This window comes from Eleutherodactylus coqui, chromosome 3 (genome assembly GCF_035609145.1).
Source record: "Eleutherodactylus coqui strain aEleCoq1 chromosome 3, aEleCoq1.hap1, whole genome shotgun sequence".
NCBI lineage: Eukaryota > Metazoa > Chordata > Amphibia > Anura > Eleutherodactylidae > Eleutherodactylus > Eleutherodactylus coqui.
The window spans coordinates 172527096-172546977 of NC_089839.1; the positions used below are offsets into that span (position 1 = coordinate 172527096).

At 41.7% G+C, this 19882-nt stretch overlaps 1 protein-coding gene across 1 annotated transcript in view; it reads right to left on the bottom strand.

Moving 5' to 3' along the window:
- The window catches only part of ERC2 (ELKS/RAB6-interacting/CAST family member 2), a 991327-nt gene that overhangs the window by 641033 nt on the left and 330412 nt on the right, over positions 1 to 19882 (bottom strand). Inside the window, exons 10-11 of the mRNA XM_066594594.1 lie at positions 18508 to 18701; positions 10050 to 10061 (exon numbers count right to left, since the gene is read on the bottom strand). Coding sequence (XP_066450691.1) covers positions 10050 to 10061; positions 18508 to 18701 — 206 coding nt within the window. The remainder of the gene's footprint in view (positions 1 to 10049; positions 10062 to 18507; positions 18702 to 19882) is intronic.

Sequence of the window (19882 nt, forward strand, 5' to 3'; positions counted from 1 at the left end):
CATATTTTTTACAAGCGTGTTTTAAAAATCCTGCATATGTATCCATAAGTCATCAGTATTTATTCTGCATGTCCCTCCGTATTTGTGTTCATTGGCAATATTTTCTATTACAGATTTGTATATACGCTCATGTAAAACTGACCCAACTGCGTTGTAAATTTTGTAGCTATCATTCACCATACAGAAATCATCCTATAAGAAATAGACTTTAGTAGCAAGAGATTGGCCAGCTCCAAACGGGGTTGTCTTCTACTGGACCTTTGGGGTCCATTGCTATATCTGAGCCTGGATCCCCACAGAGTTTCCTCTGGTACTACAGTATTTAAGTCTTGTTCATAAAACCTCTTTAAGGCCTTAGTCAGACGGGCGTTTTTAGCTGCGATTTGCGCATGCGCATGGCGATTTTATAAAACCATTGCTTTGCAATGGTATCGGACACATGAGCGCTTTTTATGCGCTAGTCCGATAAATTATAGAACAGAAATCGCAGATCGCACCTATCTGCGATCTGCGATTCCTGTTCTCTTCTCTATATGCGCTCAATGGGGCCGGCGGCTGCAGCGCCGACCCCATTGAGAACATATAGAAGACAAATCATTCTTCTCTGCCACAGCTGTAACAGCTGTGACAGAGAAGAACGATGTTTGCCCATTGAATTCAATGGAGCCGGCAATACAGCCGCTCCATTGAAAACAATGGGCTGCCGGCGTGCGCGGGTTGAATTGTCTGGAAGGGCTTAAATATATAAGCCCTTCCCTGCAATTCATCCTAAAATGTGTTAAAATAAAAAAAAATTGTATACTCACCTTTCCGCTGCAGCCGGAGTCCAGCCGCGGCCGCTGTCAGTTCTCCTGAACTGCTTCTCGGCACTATTTAGCCGGCGGGGCTTTAAAATCCCCGGCTGCTGAATGGTCTGCCTCTGATTGGTCACAGCCCTGACCAATCAGAGGCAGGTTTCACTCACACACCCATTCATGAATTCATGAATGGGTGAGTGACTGCTGCCTCTCAGCGCTGAGCCAATCAGGGGCAGGTCTGACTCACATCCATTCATGAATTCATGAATGGGTGTGAGTGAGACATGCCTCTGATTGGCTCAGTGCTGAGCCAATCAGGGGGCAGGTCTGACTCACACCCCCTTCACACCCACTGCAGGACGGCCGCGCGGAGCTCCGGCTGCCGGGAGAAGGTGAGTATATATATATTTTTTATTTTTACACATTTTAGGATGAATTGCAGGGAAGGGCTTATATATTTAAGCCCTTCCCGACAATTCATCCCTGGCTCGCCCGCAGCGCATTGCTTTAAATGGAGCCGGCTCTATTGCCATCTCCATTGAATGCAATGCGCTGGACAGCTCCGGCCCGTTTCTAATGAAACGCGGCTAGGAGCAGATTTTCGGGCGACTTGCGCGCATCGGTCACGCGATTTGCGGATGCGCATCCGTCATGCGATCCGCAAATCGCGTGAAAAAACGCCCGTGTGACTAAGGCCTAAGAGTACCTTCACAAGTTGTGGAATCAATGCAAATTTTCTGCAGTGGAAAATCCACCCCTAAAACATGTCAAAATCGGCACCATTGGTGAGGATTTCGGGGGACATAAGCATCAGAATACACTACATGTGAAGGCACCCAAAAAGAGGTTGTTTGGTGGTAGTTTTTCTTTCTCTTTAGAGTGGCAGAGATATAAAATAATAAACAAGCCTATACTCACCTGTTTCATCCCCCTGCTGCTCAGGTTCTAGCTGCTCTGGTTTCTGCATAAAACTAAGCCCAGCAAATCATGTGTTATCTATATAGGCTGCTGCGGCCAATCACTTCTTTCAGCAATACAAATATTGAGGCCAGTGATTATCCACAATGGCCATAAGCTTAGGCAGAACGTGATCATGCTACCTAGAAGCAGAAGGAGGATGGAGAGCACCAGCGGAGCCTGGGACTGTAATAGTAAGGGGCAAAACAGGTGAGAAACCTGGCCCGACATCACGCTTGTCAACGTGTGTTTTACCGGCGGATGCCAGATGGTTTTGATGCAAAAACTCCTTGCATTACTTCAGTGAAATTGCAATCCTATGGCGCTTGTTTCACATGTGTTGGAGATCGGCAAGTGTTTCCCATTGATTTCAATGGAAAATATCACATTGAACTCATGTGCCCAATCACACAGCATGCGATGTGCTTGACTGTCCTATTGAAAGCAATGGGCAATGTGTTCCGAGGAACAAGAAGAAATAGGACATGCAGCGATTTTTTACCTCGCAACATCGGTGTGAGGGGAAAACAAAATCTCTCATGTGTATGACTCCATTCAAAAGAATAAAGTTCAAAATTGTGTGAGTTTTGTGCATCTTGCAACACACAAAACTCGCACGACATTCGCACCCAGGTGGATATAGCCTTAGAGAGCGTTATACAGAGCTGCTCTTAGACAGTGTTATACATCCGTTTTAGGCGTTTTGATGAACATCTGGTTTGGGTCAAACTAATTCTGACCAATGCGTCGAACTAAGGTGTCAAACTGGCCAAATCGAACTTTTTAAAAGCTCGCTCATGACTACAGGTGAGTATAGCTTTGTTTATCCTTTTATAACGGTGCCATCCTGAAGAAAAGCATAAAATGTGCCACCGGACAACCCCTTTAAAGAATAATTTGCTATATGCTCCACAACACTTCCCTTCTTTTTACTTCTACACTCATCTCAAATATTACATTCCATTCAATAAGCAAAAAAAAAACCTCCATAAGAACTGTCAATTTTTCAAAACGGTGTGCAACAGGAACCCTACAGACAGAAGTACTTTTTTTAGAACAAATATGAAACATGGTAAATATACTGTATATGACTGGTCTACTCACAAACTCCAAACAAACAAATGTACCTGTAATTCCACCTATAGCTATTTTCACAATTCTTATCATAATATACTTTTTGGGGGAAAAAACGTAAATACACTTCAAAGATCTACAAAAACCTAGTTTTACGTATCTAAGCTAGAGCCCATATAAATCAACTAAGCTGTAGAGAAACTATGACTCTTTACATGTGAACATTTACAAAAAGGAGTTGCTTACACTGCACAGGGTCAAATGATACATCCATTAGTAGTAATGAAATTCATAAATTCCTGTTAGGGAAAGAAGCCAATGGTAACCACCCCTGAATAATTCTTTTTCACAAAAAAACATAAAAGGTATTTCTTATCATTAGATAAATACACGGAATTCATTAAAAGCCACTATTTGTCATGTTATGTGGCCCCTATGAGTAGGAGGCACGTGAGACCAGAAAATAGATCATGTTGACCTGCCCAGTACGATTTATCAACTTCTGGCCAAAGAGCAGACACATTTCTTGAAGATCCTTCATGCACATGCATTGGCAGTAATTATTCACAGGGCAATCCCCAAATGTTCCAGCGATAACAGTGTTTAACAATTTAAGAATAACCAGCAAAATGTCTCACTAAGTTATCTCATGAGCTAATATGGTGATTATTAGATGTAAACAGGAGAGACCGCACGATATGACGCTGAACATACAAGATTGGCTGCTCTACACATGACTTCTGAGAGGTGTCATGGCAGCACTAGTCATTATACTATAGATAAATCGTGCTTTCATCTTGGGACAAGGACTGCATTCAAAAATTGATCTCCAGGTCTTTGTGTGGGTCACGTAGAGAGTTATTTTCATGTAGTGTAGATTTCGTGTAGACAGTCAAAACCAGGTAAGGAGACTAAAGAGATCATATAGATAGGTTATGGTCTTCCCATGTAGCATATGCGCCAAAACCACACAGAATAAATCCAGCCTTATTCAGTACCAAGAGTGTCACCATATGTCATTAAAGGGGTTTTCCCACTTCTAGCAATTTTGCTGAAGAAAGCACAGAGCGCTGTACATTGTGCAATGGTCCAGGTTCAACACCAGATGAAACAGCGCTTCATTGTTCAACAAGAAAAAAAACAAAAACAAGAGGCGATAGATTAACTCACCTGGTGCCAGGTGGGATACACCTTACCCAAGGCAACCCACCGACACCTGACATCCGAGTTTGCATATAACAATAGCTCTGATCCACGATCCAGTGAGGAGCCAGAGAGCCTGCTCGAATCAGTTTAGACTTCACCTGCCGAGAATCTCCATGTAACAAGGAATTAGGGAAGGAAAAACAGGATTCAGCGCTCACGGGATCCGGGGTAGACAATTTTGCATTAACAGTTAGTTCCTGTTTTAAATTACATTGGACTACTAAATTGTCTACCCCGAGTCCCATGAGCGCCAAATCCCCTTTTTCCTTCCCTAATTAGTGGTCCAGGTTCATGTTGCTAGCTTAGTCCCATTCACTTCAATAGCCTGTAGTAGCAATCTATGCCTCGCCAAAAGGTATGGAGCAGTCTGCTTCCTGTAGCAAAACAGCTACAATTGGGGAAAACCCTTTAATAATGCATAGTGACATTTTGGAATTGAATAAGGTTGGATTTATACTGTGTGGTTTTGGTGGATATGGTATACAGGAAGACAATAACCTCCCTACAAACTCTCTTAAATATCCTTTCCTGGTTTTGACTGAATACAAGAAAGCCACAGTACAAAACATAACTCTTTACTTGAGCTATATGAAGGTCGAGATCAATGTTTTGCAGTTTTTCTTGTCTGAGAAAGCAGCCAGTCCCGGAAGTGAAACTCATCACCCCGCTTGTTCTATACTCACCTCTTGGTCCTTTGGTCCGGTGCTCTGAAGGGTCCCACTTTTTGTCTGCATCTGAATCCTGCTGGAGAATCCTGGGAACGAAGCAGCCACCAGTAACAATCGTCTAATGAATGTTGTGTGATATCACAGCTGTATCAGGTCAGCAGCATTCATTACTACTCCATCACATATGATATAACCGAAACACACGTGAAATACTTTTCTCCCTTGTTCTAAAAAGCCCTTTAAGGGAGTTTTCCAGTTTAGTAAAAAAAATGTTAAATAAACAGTTAAAATGTCAAAAAGCCTTATACTTACAATACCTATTAAGTCCTCCATAACTCCCATGTGAAAGGTCCCTCGTGCCCCACCAGTCTTTATTTACACAACTGTAGCAACTGGCCACAGTGGTGGTAACAATGAGGTTGAAGCATTACTGTTGTGAAAAGTGACCAACACTGGCAGTCATGTCATTGTTGTAGTAAGGGTACACAAAGACAAGCGAAGGACCAGGGATTAATCAGTGTGGGAATGGTTGGGTATTAGAAAGGACAGGCCATCAATTTTCAAGATCTTGGAACCCCTCTAATGACCCTTTAAATATGCTATTATTACTATTCTATCTTGTGGCTACAATCGCCCTCTTATAAATACTATAGTTAATAAAAGGTAATATATTATAGATACGGGTACAGGGTAAAGTTTTCTGTGAAGATCTAAAAAAGCGTCAACCAATGTGCCTACGGTAGAGCACCTGCTAATTCAATTCATTTACAAAGCAGTAAAAGTCAACATAGTTTTCTTAGTCTATATGTAGAACATTTTAACTGGCCGAGATCTTGAAAATTATGAGTAAACACTGGATGGTCTATTATTAGATGCACTAAACTAAGTATTATAATGAACCATTTAAACAATAACCAAACAACTAAAAGGCTGAAGGACATTTTGAAATCCAATTAGCATAGGAATGGATAAAAATGTTGACCTATGCAACTTTGAGCATGGTGTGACTGTTGCTGCCAAGTTCCAGTTACCAAGGATCAGTCACCATCTGGTCTTCTCGGACAAGAGTTTTGAGGTTTAACCATAAATGATAGAATAAACATAAAACTTCCAATCAACGTTACTGTGGTTAAAAATACTTATTCATGAGAATGGAGTAAGACCTGTGTAAGTAAATAGGCAGACTCTGAGCAGCCTGATCGCCCATCGCTCTGCTTATATTATATCTATTACTACTTGTCTACTTTATTTCGGTTGTATCAAGCTCCCAAAATCTTATGAATTCCAGCACTTGGATAAGTCTTAAAGGATTGTTGGATGACAATTTTTAGACAGGGTGTAGGTGAGCTCTGACTGTTAGATCCCAAATTCCCATGTACTTGCAGCAACAGAGTTTTAGAGTAAGCAAAGATTCTTAAAGCGAGTTTGAATTCCAAGCAAGGAAAAATTTGAGTGTAAGAAATTGCAAAAAAAAAAAACAGAAAAAAATACCCAAATTTTATAATCTGATTTCAAATCAAATATCCTTAAATATGAATAAAATTGGGCATAATAAGTAAACAAGCGCAAGCAGTTTTGTCTCTGTCATACCAAATTGGTAGAGCAAGTATGGTACCAAAAATGATGGTTAGTATGATACATAGCATTGCACACACAATAGTGTCCCAGAGTAGTACATGAAAGTGCCATACAGTACATAAAGCAAATATAACAGAGTGTCCCTTCATAACAGAACCACACAGTTTTGTCCATAGCAGAATCTGATTAGTCCTCACTTAGAGAAATGTGCTCACTCAATAATACGATACTATAATCCTTACATAAAAGTGTGTACTATACATAAAAAAACAAACATTTATGTATGTAATGGTGGCATACATTAGTATCCCCCCCCCAAAAAAAATGGACTCTACACTGCATATATAAAAATACTGTACTGCCCTGATGAGTGTAACTTTATAATATTGCCATAATAACATGGATTTAGTGTCATGTATTAACTTTAACAAAGCTGAATTTGTCCTACACAAATATTTCTATACTGTTGTGTGGTATATTGAATTACATACAAACTACATAAATTTACAAATTTTTTCTCCAAAATAAATGCTCCCTTTTGATTCCAGCCACTGTGCAGAGCAGTGGTGACCAAACTGCGGGTGGTGATCTTCCAGTGGACCTCAAAGCAAGTATGACCACACTAACCTCTTGCTGGCTTTAACACAAACATGGGAGAACACCCTTTAATCATACTTAAATTTAGTATGTCAGGCACTAAATTGGTTTAGTGGAATGGCAAATCATATCATTAAAAGGAAGATCAATAAGCTGCAATCACCATTATACCGCACAGGAGCATCTGAGAAAGTAAAGGCAGCATCCTCTAGGTCCCTACATGTACCTGTTCCTGGTGCTCTCTTAAATTACTTAACTCCAACTTCAGAACAAATTCTATACTAAAGTTTAGCTGGAGTAGTCACCCTAAGCCAATGTCGGGCAGGGAAAGAGATCCGAGTCTTGCCTAACTCTATCAACGTAAATATACCAGTACTAGACACATTAGATGATGGTGAAGATCTTCAGTCAACTATCTTCAAAAACAGGCAGCAGAAGAATCCGCCACTGTGCCATCAATGATAATGGCCATCATTCTACTGGATGGGGTTGTCCTATGTCAAAAGCCACCAAATGTAGGTCATTTTCACCCATTATGTATGATATGATTAATTTAACTAGAATTAGTTTCCGTATGCCAAATATGCATCGGCAGTCCATACAGTCATTCTATCATTCTTGATAAAACATTAAAGGTGTTCTTATGTGAATATTTTCACAATGAACAAAAAAAAGATAAATATAAAGGATCTGGTGATTTTATGAAAGATTTGTAATGGAAGATTTACCTAACATCCCCATCCACTAGCAAGGTCTACAGCTTTCTGTGTAAAGACACAGTGAATAACCTTATCCATCTCTCCTCCAGATTGCTGTCAGGAGAGGTGTTTAATCAGAGCAAGAATGCATTGCGCACAAGAACACAACTTTGATGTGAATTTAAATACAAGATAAAAACAAATGGGAGGACTGTATAGCACAGACTTGTATCCTGTTTAATAGCCGCAGATCAAAGCTAATGCAACGGCAGATTACACAAGACCCAGGTAGAATTAATCTACAAACCACATGCTCCATCATGCTCAGCGGAGAACTAAATGTAGTAAATTTACATGAACTAGAGCCATTCTTCAAGGACAGCGACCCCAAAAATCCAATGTTCATAATAAAGAAAAGATAATCATAAATATTTACAGTATAACTACATGTGCCTTGTACTTTCACAGTCTGAAGATACAGTAGCTTGTATATCCCTGGGTTGTATGTTAAAGGGGTTGTCCCGCGCCGAAACGGGTTTTTTTTTTTTTAACCCCCCCCCCCCCCCCCCCGTTGGGCGCGAGACAACCCCGATGCAGGGGTTAAAAAAACAACCCGCACAGCGCTTACCTGAATCCCGGCGGTCCGGCGTCTTCATACTCACCTGCTGAAGATGGCCGCCGGGATCCTCTGTCTCCATGGACCGCAGGGCTTCTGTGCGGTCCATTGCCGATTCCAGCCTCCTGATTGGCTGGAATCGGCACGTGACGGGGCGGAGCTACACGGAGCTACACGGAGCCCCATTCAGAAAAGAAGAAGACCCGGACTGCGCAAGCGCGGCTAATTTGGCCATCGGAGGGCGAAAATTAGTCGGCACCATGGAGACGAGGACGCCAACAACGGAGCAGGTAAGTATAAAACTTTTTATAACTTCTGTATGGCTCATAATTAATGCACAATGTACATTAAAAAGTGCATTATTATGGCCATGCAGAAGTGTATAGACCCACTTGCTGCCTCGGGACAACCCCTTTAAGATATATAGTGTAATTAGAAATAATTAATAAGGCTTTTCTTCGAGGCGGGAAAGTGGAAAATGTACAGTAGTCTACGAAAAGTATTTGGACACCCCTATCAGTATATGGTTTGTGTCTTATTAGCATGTCACTTGTCTAAACCATTCTACTTAAGCTGGAAACCCTTGGAGGATTCAGCCATAGTTTGTGATGGGAACTGCATGCTATTGGATATACGGGTTATGCCACTGCACACAAGCCGTCCATCATGAAGTGCAATGCATCGGCTGGTCTACAATGGTGCAAGGAGTATGTCACTGGACAGTTGAGCAATGCAGAGGATCATTCTATGGAGTGACAAATCACGCTACTCCATCTTCAAATCAGATGGAGGTACTTGGGTGTGGAGGATGCTGGGGAACCTCTTCTGCCCGAGTGTGATGTGCCAACAGTTAAGTATGATGATGATTCCATTATGGTCTGTGGATGTTTTACATGGCACAGTCTCAGTCCGTTGGTTGCAGTGACAAGAACACTGAGCATGGAGGTATACCCTGACATTCTAGACAATAATGCACTGCTCTCCTGCCTACCATCTGGGCAGGAGACTCTGTGCTGTTGCTGCTTTGTTACTTTGGGCCTTAGGCTTTTGGGGTTATTAGGGCAAGTAGTCTTTTGATGCACCACATGCATCATAGATAGCCACTTCAGCTAACCTCATCTAAACTTAGATAGCTAGCTACAGGTTAGGTTGGTAGCTATTTTAGCACCTGGGGCAACTATCAGAGATTAATCCCACCTATACCTAGATAGATAGCCATAGTACAGAGCAGTAGAGGTTCGCCTCATGTGGGCATCTCATAGGCTATATTGAGCCATTTTTGGTGTCCGTTGACCAGTTCTGTTTCTGAAACCAATTTTGGTTCCTGATGAGTCATACATGACGAAACGCGTAGAACTTGTTATATAAAACGATATATTTACAGAACAGAGCTACGTGTACAACAGCGGTTGTGCTAAGAGTTTACACAATTTTACCCAAATATCAGTACTCTTATCTATGTGGCATATTTCTATCACAGCATCATAGATAGAGAACTATCACTGATGGGTATTAGTCTGTTCGCGCTCTATAGTGATTTACATTGACACACGTTTATCACTCTAATACTAATCCAAAAACACAGGGTGGTTCCATTGTGTATTCTTGGACATTTCTTCAATACTTACTTGTAGCCTAAATTGGAGAAGTATATTTGTTTTGTGGTCTTTTCATGTTGGTCCAAAATATAGGACCTTTTAATCAATAAATAAATCAATAATGGTTACGTTTCAGGGGTCCCACCCAGTGATCAATTAATAAAGCCAGGATCACACCATGGTCACATCAAACTTCTCCTGATGTATACATCTGATCTACCCATAGACTATCGTTAGTTTTTAGAAACTCTACTTACAACCTTATTGTTAGACTACATTTAACATGGACATGTTTGTGCAAAAAAATATTGGGCGAGACACTGGTGTAAAGGAGGATGATAAAATAATTTTCCATGTCAACCAATCCCAAAGTTTTGATACATCTCCCCGATTGACGTTTCAGTATAATACTATGATTAGTAATACATATTTGTGACTTTTTGTAGTTTTCTCACTTTTGCATTGCTCTGTGCGGTGCAGGAAAAAAATCTTATATTGCTTCCTGGAAACATGTACAAGCTGCTGTTGACTGATCCTTTGTTCTTATTTTGAATCTCTGTTTAGAACTTTGAGTGCATAATGTTATTCATGTCACAGGTTTTCCTTTACTCGGAGCAAAGATCAGCTACATGCTAATCGCGGATCGCTGTCACTGACTGCAGCAGCAGCTTTACGGGACATCACAGGCTGACTGCAGTCTGTAAACATTACATCAGCAGGGAGACCCGGAGTCACCAGCGGGTGATGAGCGGGGAGCAAGGAGAGGTAAGTACGACCTGCTTTGTTATTTTTCCACCATGGGGGGGGTGCCTTTACATGCAGTGAACATAACTTAGACAACCACTTTCACGCTTTCATGGCTATGCAGAAGATTTGGAGCTCTCCATCAGAAAACGCAGTGCTTTAAAGGTACGTTAATAAATGAATTAGCATAAAATGTTGTACCTTTTTAACATTTCAAACTTTTATACAACATGCAGGTGTATTAAAATAATAAAAATGAAAGCATTCTGTTTCTCACAAGCCATAAAACATTAGTTTTCTCCAACCGCTGGAAAAAAAAATAGCAAAGCGCGTAATAACAGAAGTGAAGAACAACACAATTCCTTTGTGCTTTTGAGGATAAGTACTATGTAGACACCGCAGCCAGTAACAGTCAAGATGAGAGATACTCTGGGCCAAAAAGGATTATTTCTTAAATAAGATTATAATGAGAAGCGGAAAGGGAGTAACACTGGAGAGGACACCATTTGCTGAAACCTGCAGTGCATGAACTAGATAAGCAGGTGTGTATATTACTAAACGCATTTATATCGTGCCAATGTACGTGCCGTGTCTGAAAACCAGAGAATAGCATCGTGCACCAGCGGAATGAGAAGTTTATTAGTGCAAGAGCATTAGAATTAGGAAAATCCAAATGGGAGTGAAATAGTATGTGGGTGGGAGAAATTCTAAATAGATTTAAGTTAAACATTTCAGAAATTAAAATTTCTGCAGAATTTGGAGGAATTTTAAAAACATTTCCTTATAATGCACAAAGTAATTTTCAAAGTTACTGACAGATGCAAACCAAAATGGAACCATGCTTCTAGCATTCAATATGTTTATGTTGCCATATCCAAGAGAAATATCAGACGCTGTACTCACCCATAGCTGAAAAATCCAAATTATAAAGAAAAGATATATATAGAATAAAACAGAGATTCATTATTAGGATACAATGATCGACTACGATTGTACAGTCTGAAAATATAGATAATATGGTTCAATATTTTAATTTAAGTTATTTCTGATGTTATCATTTAGCAGGATTAAGTATGGAAGAATAGGTACCTGGATCGCAGCTATACAGGAATCTTAGATCTTAAACTGCAGGCATGACTCTCATTGAAATCAATGGGAGACGTGCCTGCAGTTACAACCGCTGGCCACTACGCAGAGGTTGTCACGGAGGCTTCCACTTCGACCTCTGTGTATTTGTGGCGCTGACAGCATGCGCCCACTGAGCTAATCGTCGGGTTCCTGAGTGATAGTCACCGTCTGATCAATTATTGATGACCTAACCTGATGATAGGTCAGTAATAGTATTTCCCTGGAAAACCCCTTTAAGCTAGGGTACAACAGCTGTCCTTTGACAGTGTATGACAGTGTGCAACCTCTATGTTACCCTAAAGGAAAAGATGCTCTGGAATTTTTTTGATAGCCTGCAACGTTTCCTGTTAAAATGAAACATTTTATTACTTGATTTTAGCTTGAACCCAATTTACAGTGTAGACATAGCTTTAACAGGCGCTTTAGATTGGTACAGATTCATTTTCCATTATTAGTCATGGTGGGATGTACACAGGCAGGATGCACAATATCTTATTTAGGGCTCCTGCACACTTGCGTTTTTCTTGCGCGTTTTTTTCACGCGATATCGCTGAGTTTTTTTTCACGCGATTGTCAATGAGAATTTCTAATGTTAAAAACGCATCGCACAAATATTGCAAAGCACAAACTTGCGATGCGTTTTTAACATTAGAAAGTTCCATTGACAAAATTGCAAAAAAATCTTTCTGTAAGGCCGCCTGCAGACGAGCGTGTCGGATCCGGCAGCGAGAATTCTCGCCGCGCGATCCGACCCGAGCGCCTGCAGGGACGAGCGCGTACTCACCCGCACCTGGCGGCCCCGGCTCTTTCATGTGCCGGCTGCCGCGCAGCCGGCGCATGCGCAGACCGGAGCCGGCGGCCGGGTGAGTGCGTGCCCCGCAGAAAATTAGGACATGCCGCGGTTTGTTTGCCGCGCGAGATTTCGCGTGGCCAAACCGCGGCCGTCTGCATAGGAGTGCGTATTTTAATGCACTCCTATGCAAACTTTCAGCGGCGGAAATCCCGCGGCGGGATTTTCGCTCGTGTGCAGGCGGCCTAAAGGTTAGCCTGAAGATGGCTATTGAGATCAGATTAATGTTGGCAGACCTCACTAATTTAGCAAGGACTGGTTGACCATCTGATGTGTTTGCGGGCATCCCCGACAGTAGATGTCAAGGAAAAAAGGTCTGATTCGTTGGATTTCAACATGCCCAATCCTTTTTGTTCCTAGAGGAGATAAGCTGTCAGAAGGAGTCTGGCAGTGGCTTATTTCCCTCTCCCCATAGAGAAGACATACACATTTGGCTGAGCCAAAAATGGCTGTGTATTGGGGAGTCTGAAAAAATGACTGTCAACTGTGTCAACGTTGAGCCAACAGCTATCTAAAGTGGACAGTATTGCCAATTTTACACCTCTTGAATACAATACTTTCATTTCAAGAGCCACCCTTTCATGCTTTACGAGTATCTTCCTTGCATTAAAGCTGCAGGAATATAAAAACCAAGCATAAAAATTATGGCTACACTGATTGCAGAGCTCCCAGCAAAAAAAATCCCCACACAAATCGGCATGTGTGTCATGGCACTAGTGGCACCAACAAGCACCGGGCACATGTAAGGTCTGGTGGGACTTAACGGCATCAGCGACGGACAACACAATGCCTTGCCAGCGCATGGGGAGTTGTATTTGGCGATGGACACTGTAGCAGAAAGATCTCCTTTCTGCTATAATGCTGATTAGCTGGTTGAGCTATCAACTCAGTCAGCCTATCAGTGTCCTTCTTAGGCTATTTATTCCAGCATGCCTTTACAGAGGATGCTGGAAAAATATTTATATTCAGGTCACTGCTCAGTAGTTTGGATGTATTTGCCCTGGTGCTTCTGAAAACTTTTTTGTGTCTTCCTTTATGGACTTCAGGCTATGTCTGTTTTGTTTCTCTCCCTGGAACTACTATCATCGTTCTTGCATGTTGACTTAGGTTTATTTATTTCACTATCTTGTCTCACCCTGTCCCTTTCCTTCATATTATACCTAGGGATGAGAAAGGAATCAAATTAGGTTCCAGCCATGGGGGTCATCCATTTCAGGGTGGGTACCCCACTGTATTAATACATCTAGACAGGGGTAGATTTATATCTTAGATTTAAAATTTAAGACTACCACTGTCAGTTGTTTAAGCAACCTAAAATTCCCCTGTGCTTTACACATCTTTCAGCCTGTCCTCTACATCTGTTGGTGGGTTTCTTCGACAGGACTAGACGGATGTGATAGTGTGGCTTTGATCTTTAAAAAAAGGTTTACATGGACGGGTCTCATAAGAATCGAATAAAGGGGAAAAAAATCACAAGAAAATAAGAATGGGGTGAAGTATAAGTCAAAGAGAGCAAAAAGGCTATAATTGCGCTTTGGTCTCTTCGACTTATACTTCACTGTACTCCATCGAGGACTAATTGATTCTGGATTGCCCTACAATGCTGCTCTCCTGAAATCTACCATCTAAACAGGATCTATCACAAGGATATCATACTGCAATCCTTGGACCATAGGTGTGGAGTCCTGTCAATCTGGACAGGCTCCATACCAAGTGAGTCCATTATATTTCTTAAATAGCTAACATAGTACCAGCAGTAGAGATGAGCAAGCATACTCGCTAAGGACAATTGCTCGATTGAGCATTGTCCTTAGCGAGTATCTCCCCGCTCGGGAGAAAAAGTTCGGCTGCCAGCGTGGGTGACAGGTAAGTTGCAGCAGTCAGCAGGGGGGAGCAGGGGGTAGAGAGAGATCTCCCCTCCGTTCCTCCCCGCTCTCCCCCGCAGCTCCCCGACCGCCGCCGGCAGCCGAATCTTTGCTCCCGAGCGGGCAGGTACTCGCTAAGGGCAATGCTCGATCGAGCAATTGCCCTTAGCGAGTATGCTTGCTCATCTCTAACCAGCACCCTATATAATATATACTTTTATATATTATATATTTCTATCTCCTCCCTTAAGCGCGGATGTAACGCTATAAAGAAAATAAGAATTTCATCCTGAAAAGTATATGTTCAGATTTCTTCCTTGCAACAGACATAGGTTTTGGAATCTGAACATACCTTTTGCATTAATGGTCTCTTGTGACCTTTGATATTTTCACTATGAATAGCATAGATGCTATAAAAATGTATCACGGCAGTTGTGAAGGGACCAGACAGATTATAATAAACCTGATAGCCAAGTTTACCCTGCTAACACATCATATACCGAGGTGCTAAACTCACACCATTTACACCTATAGGGACAAGTCTTGTAATGTACTTCCCCTTGACCTCAACTTATTATTGCAAAGGGAGTTTCTTGCATGTCAAGTGAAACGGGGCAAAAAATAACAGTTCAAAGGAAAAAGAGTGAAATTAGGAGGAGCAAAAAGTCATCTGCTGTGCTGGCACTAGAACAACTGTTGTCAGCTGTATCTGCAAACCTCACGTATACGTTAAAGGTGACTCCACATAGACTGGGAAGTTATAGGACTCACTTCCAAACTGACCTTTTTGAAAGTTGTGGAGTGTAATTTTCCAGACATGGATTCTGCTACATGGTCTCTGGTGACGTGTCACTCCATAATACAGCAATGAATAATGTATTTATTAGTCACTATTTTAAGTCCCATATGTTATTTCTGCAGTTTGAAATGTACTTGCCTTACAAGTTATTAAAAATAATTTCTTACTTTGACATGGATGTCATAAAAGAGAAGGCCATTCTATTTCTAAAGTTGGGCAGCTTGTAGAAAAAATAAACTTACTTCACAGAATCTTTGGCTTTGAGAGGAGAACTTTTCCAAAAGCTGAAGTTTAAAGGTTCGAGAAAATAATCACAATCACTCCTTAGGCGAATGTATATCTATAATAGATGTAATGGAACCAGAAATGTGTTGTGTAACCGACATATTTTTGGTCTTTTTACCATCCCTTTGCTACTTTTTGTAGAATGGATGGGATTTTCTTTGTGCTATGCTGTTTGCTCTGAGCCAATGACACGAGTCCCCGTTCTTCCTCTGCACTCTCATAGCATGAGTCATACATGCAGGACTAACGTGGACATTCCCATTAGATGAATATTAACAGAACCCCCAGATTTCTGCGGTATCAGCCAACCTTCTATAGGCATATCCCAACTTTATGATTTCATCATGCCCTTTTGCTCTCAACTGAGACAAGCCCCTGTCAGAGGTGTCTGGCAGTGGCACATTTCCCTCTACCTATTGTTAAAAAATGAGTGCTCCGTTGAGAGCTTGGACAACAGCTATCTGGGGTGTATGGTCACCTTTAGACCGAGACAAAAGATACCGATGACTATGAGCTGAAAAATTGCCTAAAAGGGCAAATTCAAAGTTTAAGTTGTTCGGTGTAAACATGGCCACTGATAGGGCGACACATTGTAAGTCGCTAGTTTCAGCTTACAAAAAAAAAAAAATTGGCGCCAGTTGATCAAAAGTTGTTTGATCAAAATTTACAGTCTTTCATATTTTAATTTCTCCTCTGTGAACGATATCTTGGAAAACTCTTCAACAACTTATCTGAATGCCTATCTGAATGATACTTACTCAGTGTAAAGGTACCTTAACATGATGTCCCTTCCTCCCTCTCCCAGCAAGATTCTCACACATTGAGGGAGAGCTACTACTACAGTACTCCCAATCACCCTGTTTTAGGCTACTTTTATACTAGAGAAATGTTGTGGAGACTAAAGGTGGCTTAACACAGTACAGCTATCGATCGAATGATTGCTCAAAATACGGCCACCAACAGGGTGATAAGCGATAAAATTCATTCACTAGCAGCTTCATTTCAGTCCACCTGAAAATAGTTGTGGCCCATTAATTATTGTCTGGTGTAAACAGCCAATCATTTGTCTTTCAATGACTAATCAATAAACGTTGTAGGAAAGTGTGTGCTTCACCAACCACGAACATAAACCATTGCTCTGTGCAGAAGCACCCAAACAGCAGTTGTTGGAATGCTAACAACTCAGGGTGCAATTACATAATCGAGAGCGAGTCGCTTCCGTGATTCTCTGACTGGCATCGCACAGCACATGGATGGAGTGTCTATGTCCTGTGTGATGTGCGGGAGACCGTACATCTGCATGTTCTATTCTCAGGTGAGACTTGCCTGAAAATTAAGCATGCTGCGACTTTTCCGTCTCACAGCATTACTGCGAGGGATGACTTGGCCATGTAAATATACAAACAATAGGTTGTTTAATCTTGTGCGAATTTTGTGCATCTCACAATGCATAAAACTTGCCCAGTTTTTTCACCCGTGTGAATGCACCCTTACAGATATCCTACAGGCAAGCAAAGGGGAGCTACAAGCTGCTGGAAGGTGAGGAAGATGCCACATAATAAGATAAAGTTTCTTATACTAACATGTACTACTGAACTGTGAAAAACAAGTAATAACTATAGCTGTATTATAAGTCTTATATCCATGAATTAACCTACACAAATTAGTCCCCAGAATCCATAAGCAATCAATGATTGATTTTGAAAGACCTCTGGAGCTGAACCTGAGCACCAGACCTGCTAAAACCAATGCTAAGATCTATACAGAGCATTCATTATACTGCTGTAAAAACAAAATAAGAGTGCCATAAAGTTTTGTTTTCAACCTAAATTTTTAGGACTATCAGATGATTTCTAAGTAGTGGGAAGTTCTCTATGGCTGGCTTCACACGGGCGTAAGCGCATCTACGTGTGCATGTGCGTTGTTTATTTGCACACATGTGAGTCTTTTACTGCACTTTTTGTGTGCACAAATTGCACGCATTTGCTTGCACAAAAAACACCCAATTATGCTTCCATTCATTGAAATGAGCGATTAGTGTATTTAGTTCAACATGTGCGCTTTCCCTGCATAAGGGCTTAATCACACGAGCGCATATATGGCGCATTTTCACGCCCGGTCGTATATACGCTACCAATGTGAAGCATTGCTTTCCAATGCATCTCTTCACATGGGCGAATATACAACGCATAAAAACATGGAACCGTGAAAAATGGAACATGCACATCCAAAATATATGCCGACGCATATACGTTGGGTGAAAAGATAGTTCTGGAATAGAGATGAGCGAACATGCTCATTAGGACAATTACTCGATCGAGCATCGCTTTTTTCGAGTAACTGCCTACTCGGGCGAAAAGATTCAGTGGGTGCCGGGGTGGAGCAGGGGGTAGCAAGGGGGAACAGGGGGGAGCTCTCTCTCCCCCCCCCCCCACTCCCCACCGCAACCCCCCGCTCACCCCCAGCACCCACCGAATCTTTTCGCCTGATTAGGCAGTTACTCGAAAAAAGCGATGCTCGATTGAGTAATTGCTCTAAACGAGCACGTTCGCTCATCTCTATTCTGGAGCTATCTTTTGGCCAATATATGCCGGCGGGTCCCATAGCCTCCTATAGTAGCAGGGGAAACAAGGGAGGATGAGGCATTTTTGCAGAGGCCAACGATGCAAAAAGCTTACAGGTGCCTCCATGCAAGCATTAGAAGTTAATTCAGAGGATTTAAGCTGAGCGAGGGCTTTCCGGGTTCAATGTATTTTTTCACTAAAAACCATGCTCACGGTCGTGTGAATGAGTGAGAAAACGCTAATTGCCCTGGTGGAAAAAAGTTCTTTAATGCGATTTTGCGGCGCCAACGGGAAAACGTAAAAATGCCTAAGCGTGAAATCTGCAAGAAAATAGAGCATACTGTATTTTTTTTTGGTGCACAAACAAAATGCGTGCGCAATCCGCTGTACAAATATGTTCATGCGAAGAAGCTCTAAAGTAAAACAAATCGGATGAGGCTGCTATCAAATAGATGGAAAAGAAAGAGTAGAAGGAAAATATACCTTTCTAACTCAGCTATTTGCTTGTCTTTGTCGTTTTTCTCATTTTCCACCTCTTTCAGAATCTGTAAGAGCCTGTCCACCTCAGCCTGAGCTTTGCTGCACTCCTCCCTGTAGTAGGAAACTTCTTTATCCAGTTGTTTGAGCCTATCGTTGAGTTCTGGGTTCATTCTGGCCTCCTCTTCAGCTTCATGAGCCTTAAAGGATTAACAAAAAAGTTTAGTTGTGGATACAGGTACAAGATAGTTACAGAAAACAAATATGTAGAAACTACCATGAAGAGCGTTAACGCATGCACTGCCATGGGGCATTGTGAAAATGGGGTATTTGTACAGGTAATTGTACAGTAGTGTAAAACTATATCCCGCAATGCAATGCATTAACATCATAGGCTGATGAGAAGTCGTGTCTGTCAACATATTGTGGTCAGTTTCTAACAAGCAACCAGCAGAAATCGGAATACTACTTAACTCTGCATGTGAATAGACATTAAATTGGAATCACAAAGTTACTAAGCATGATATGCAGAGGCCCAGTTATATGGGGTGTAGAGGTAGCAGGCAACCAAAATTTGGGTCCTTGAAGATACCTGAAACCCCTTTTGGCACAAGAGAACTCACTATTTATCACTGTGCAGTCACCACTAGAAGATTTCAGGGTCGGGTGCAAGTTCAAGAGGGATGCTGTATCGTCACAGCCTCCGAGTGGACAATGTGATGCACCTTCCAGAACATTTGCAGTCTTATTTTGCGCTGGAAGCCGAGGAAGCAACACCTCCCTTTGGCTACAGCACTGACAAGCTAGCTGAGGAAAGGCCGCCCCAGTCAGCCTATCAGTATCATTGTTAGGGTATTTTCACTGACTCCATTTTACAATGGATGCCGGTTATACTACTTTAGCTGGTGGTACTTCAGGTCGTTGTTATTGCATTGCAATCCCAATATTTTCTGTACGTGTGAGACTGTTTGAGTGATTTCACCGGTTCCATAATTTGATCCTATGTTCGTGTGATCCCTAATCTCGCTGTGAATTGTTCCTTTTATTTCTAACTTGCTCCTGCTACCCCTCTGTTTTTTCCTAGGTTTATTCCGTCAGGTCTATTCTGGGTGTTTTCCTTGCTCTCTCTCTCCATCAAGGGTCGTTATAGGGAAGCCATAGGTTCTTGTTGGGGGTTCACCTTTATCAGGGTGGGTGCTCTGCTTAATAGGCAGGCTCGACCCTCTTAAGAACAGTGATAGATCTGATACATTCCTCGCCCTTTGTCCTGATGTGTATCCTGCTTTCCTGTCCTCAGTCATCATTTTTGCACTGCACTTATTCATAGACTGTCTCACTTGTCCCACATGTCTGGTTCATATCTTCTTGTGTGTACATCGCT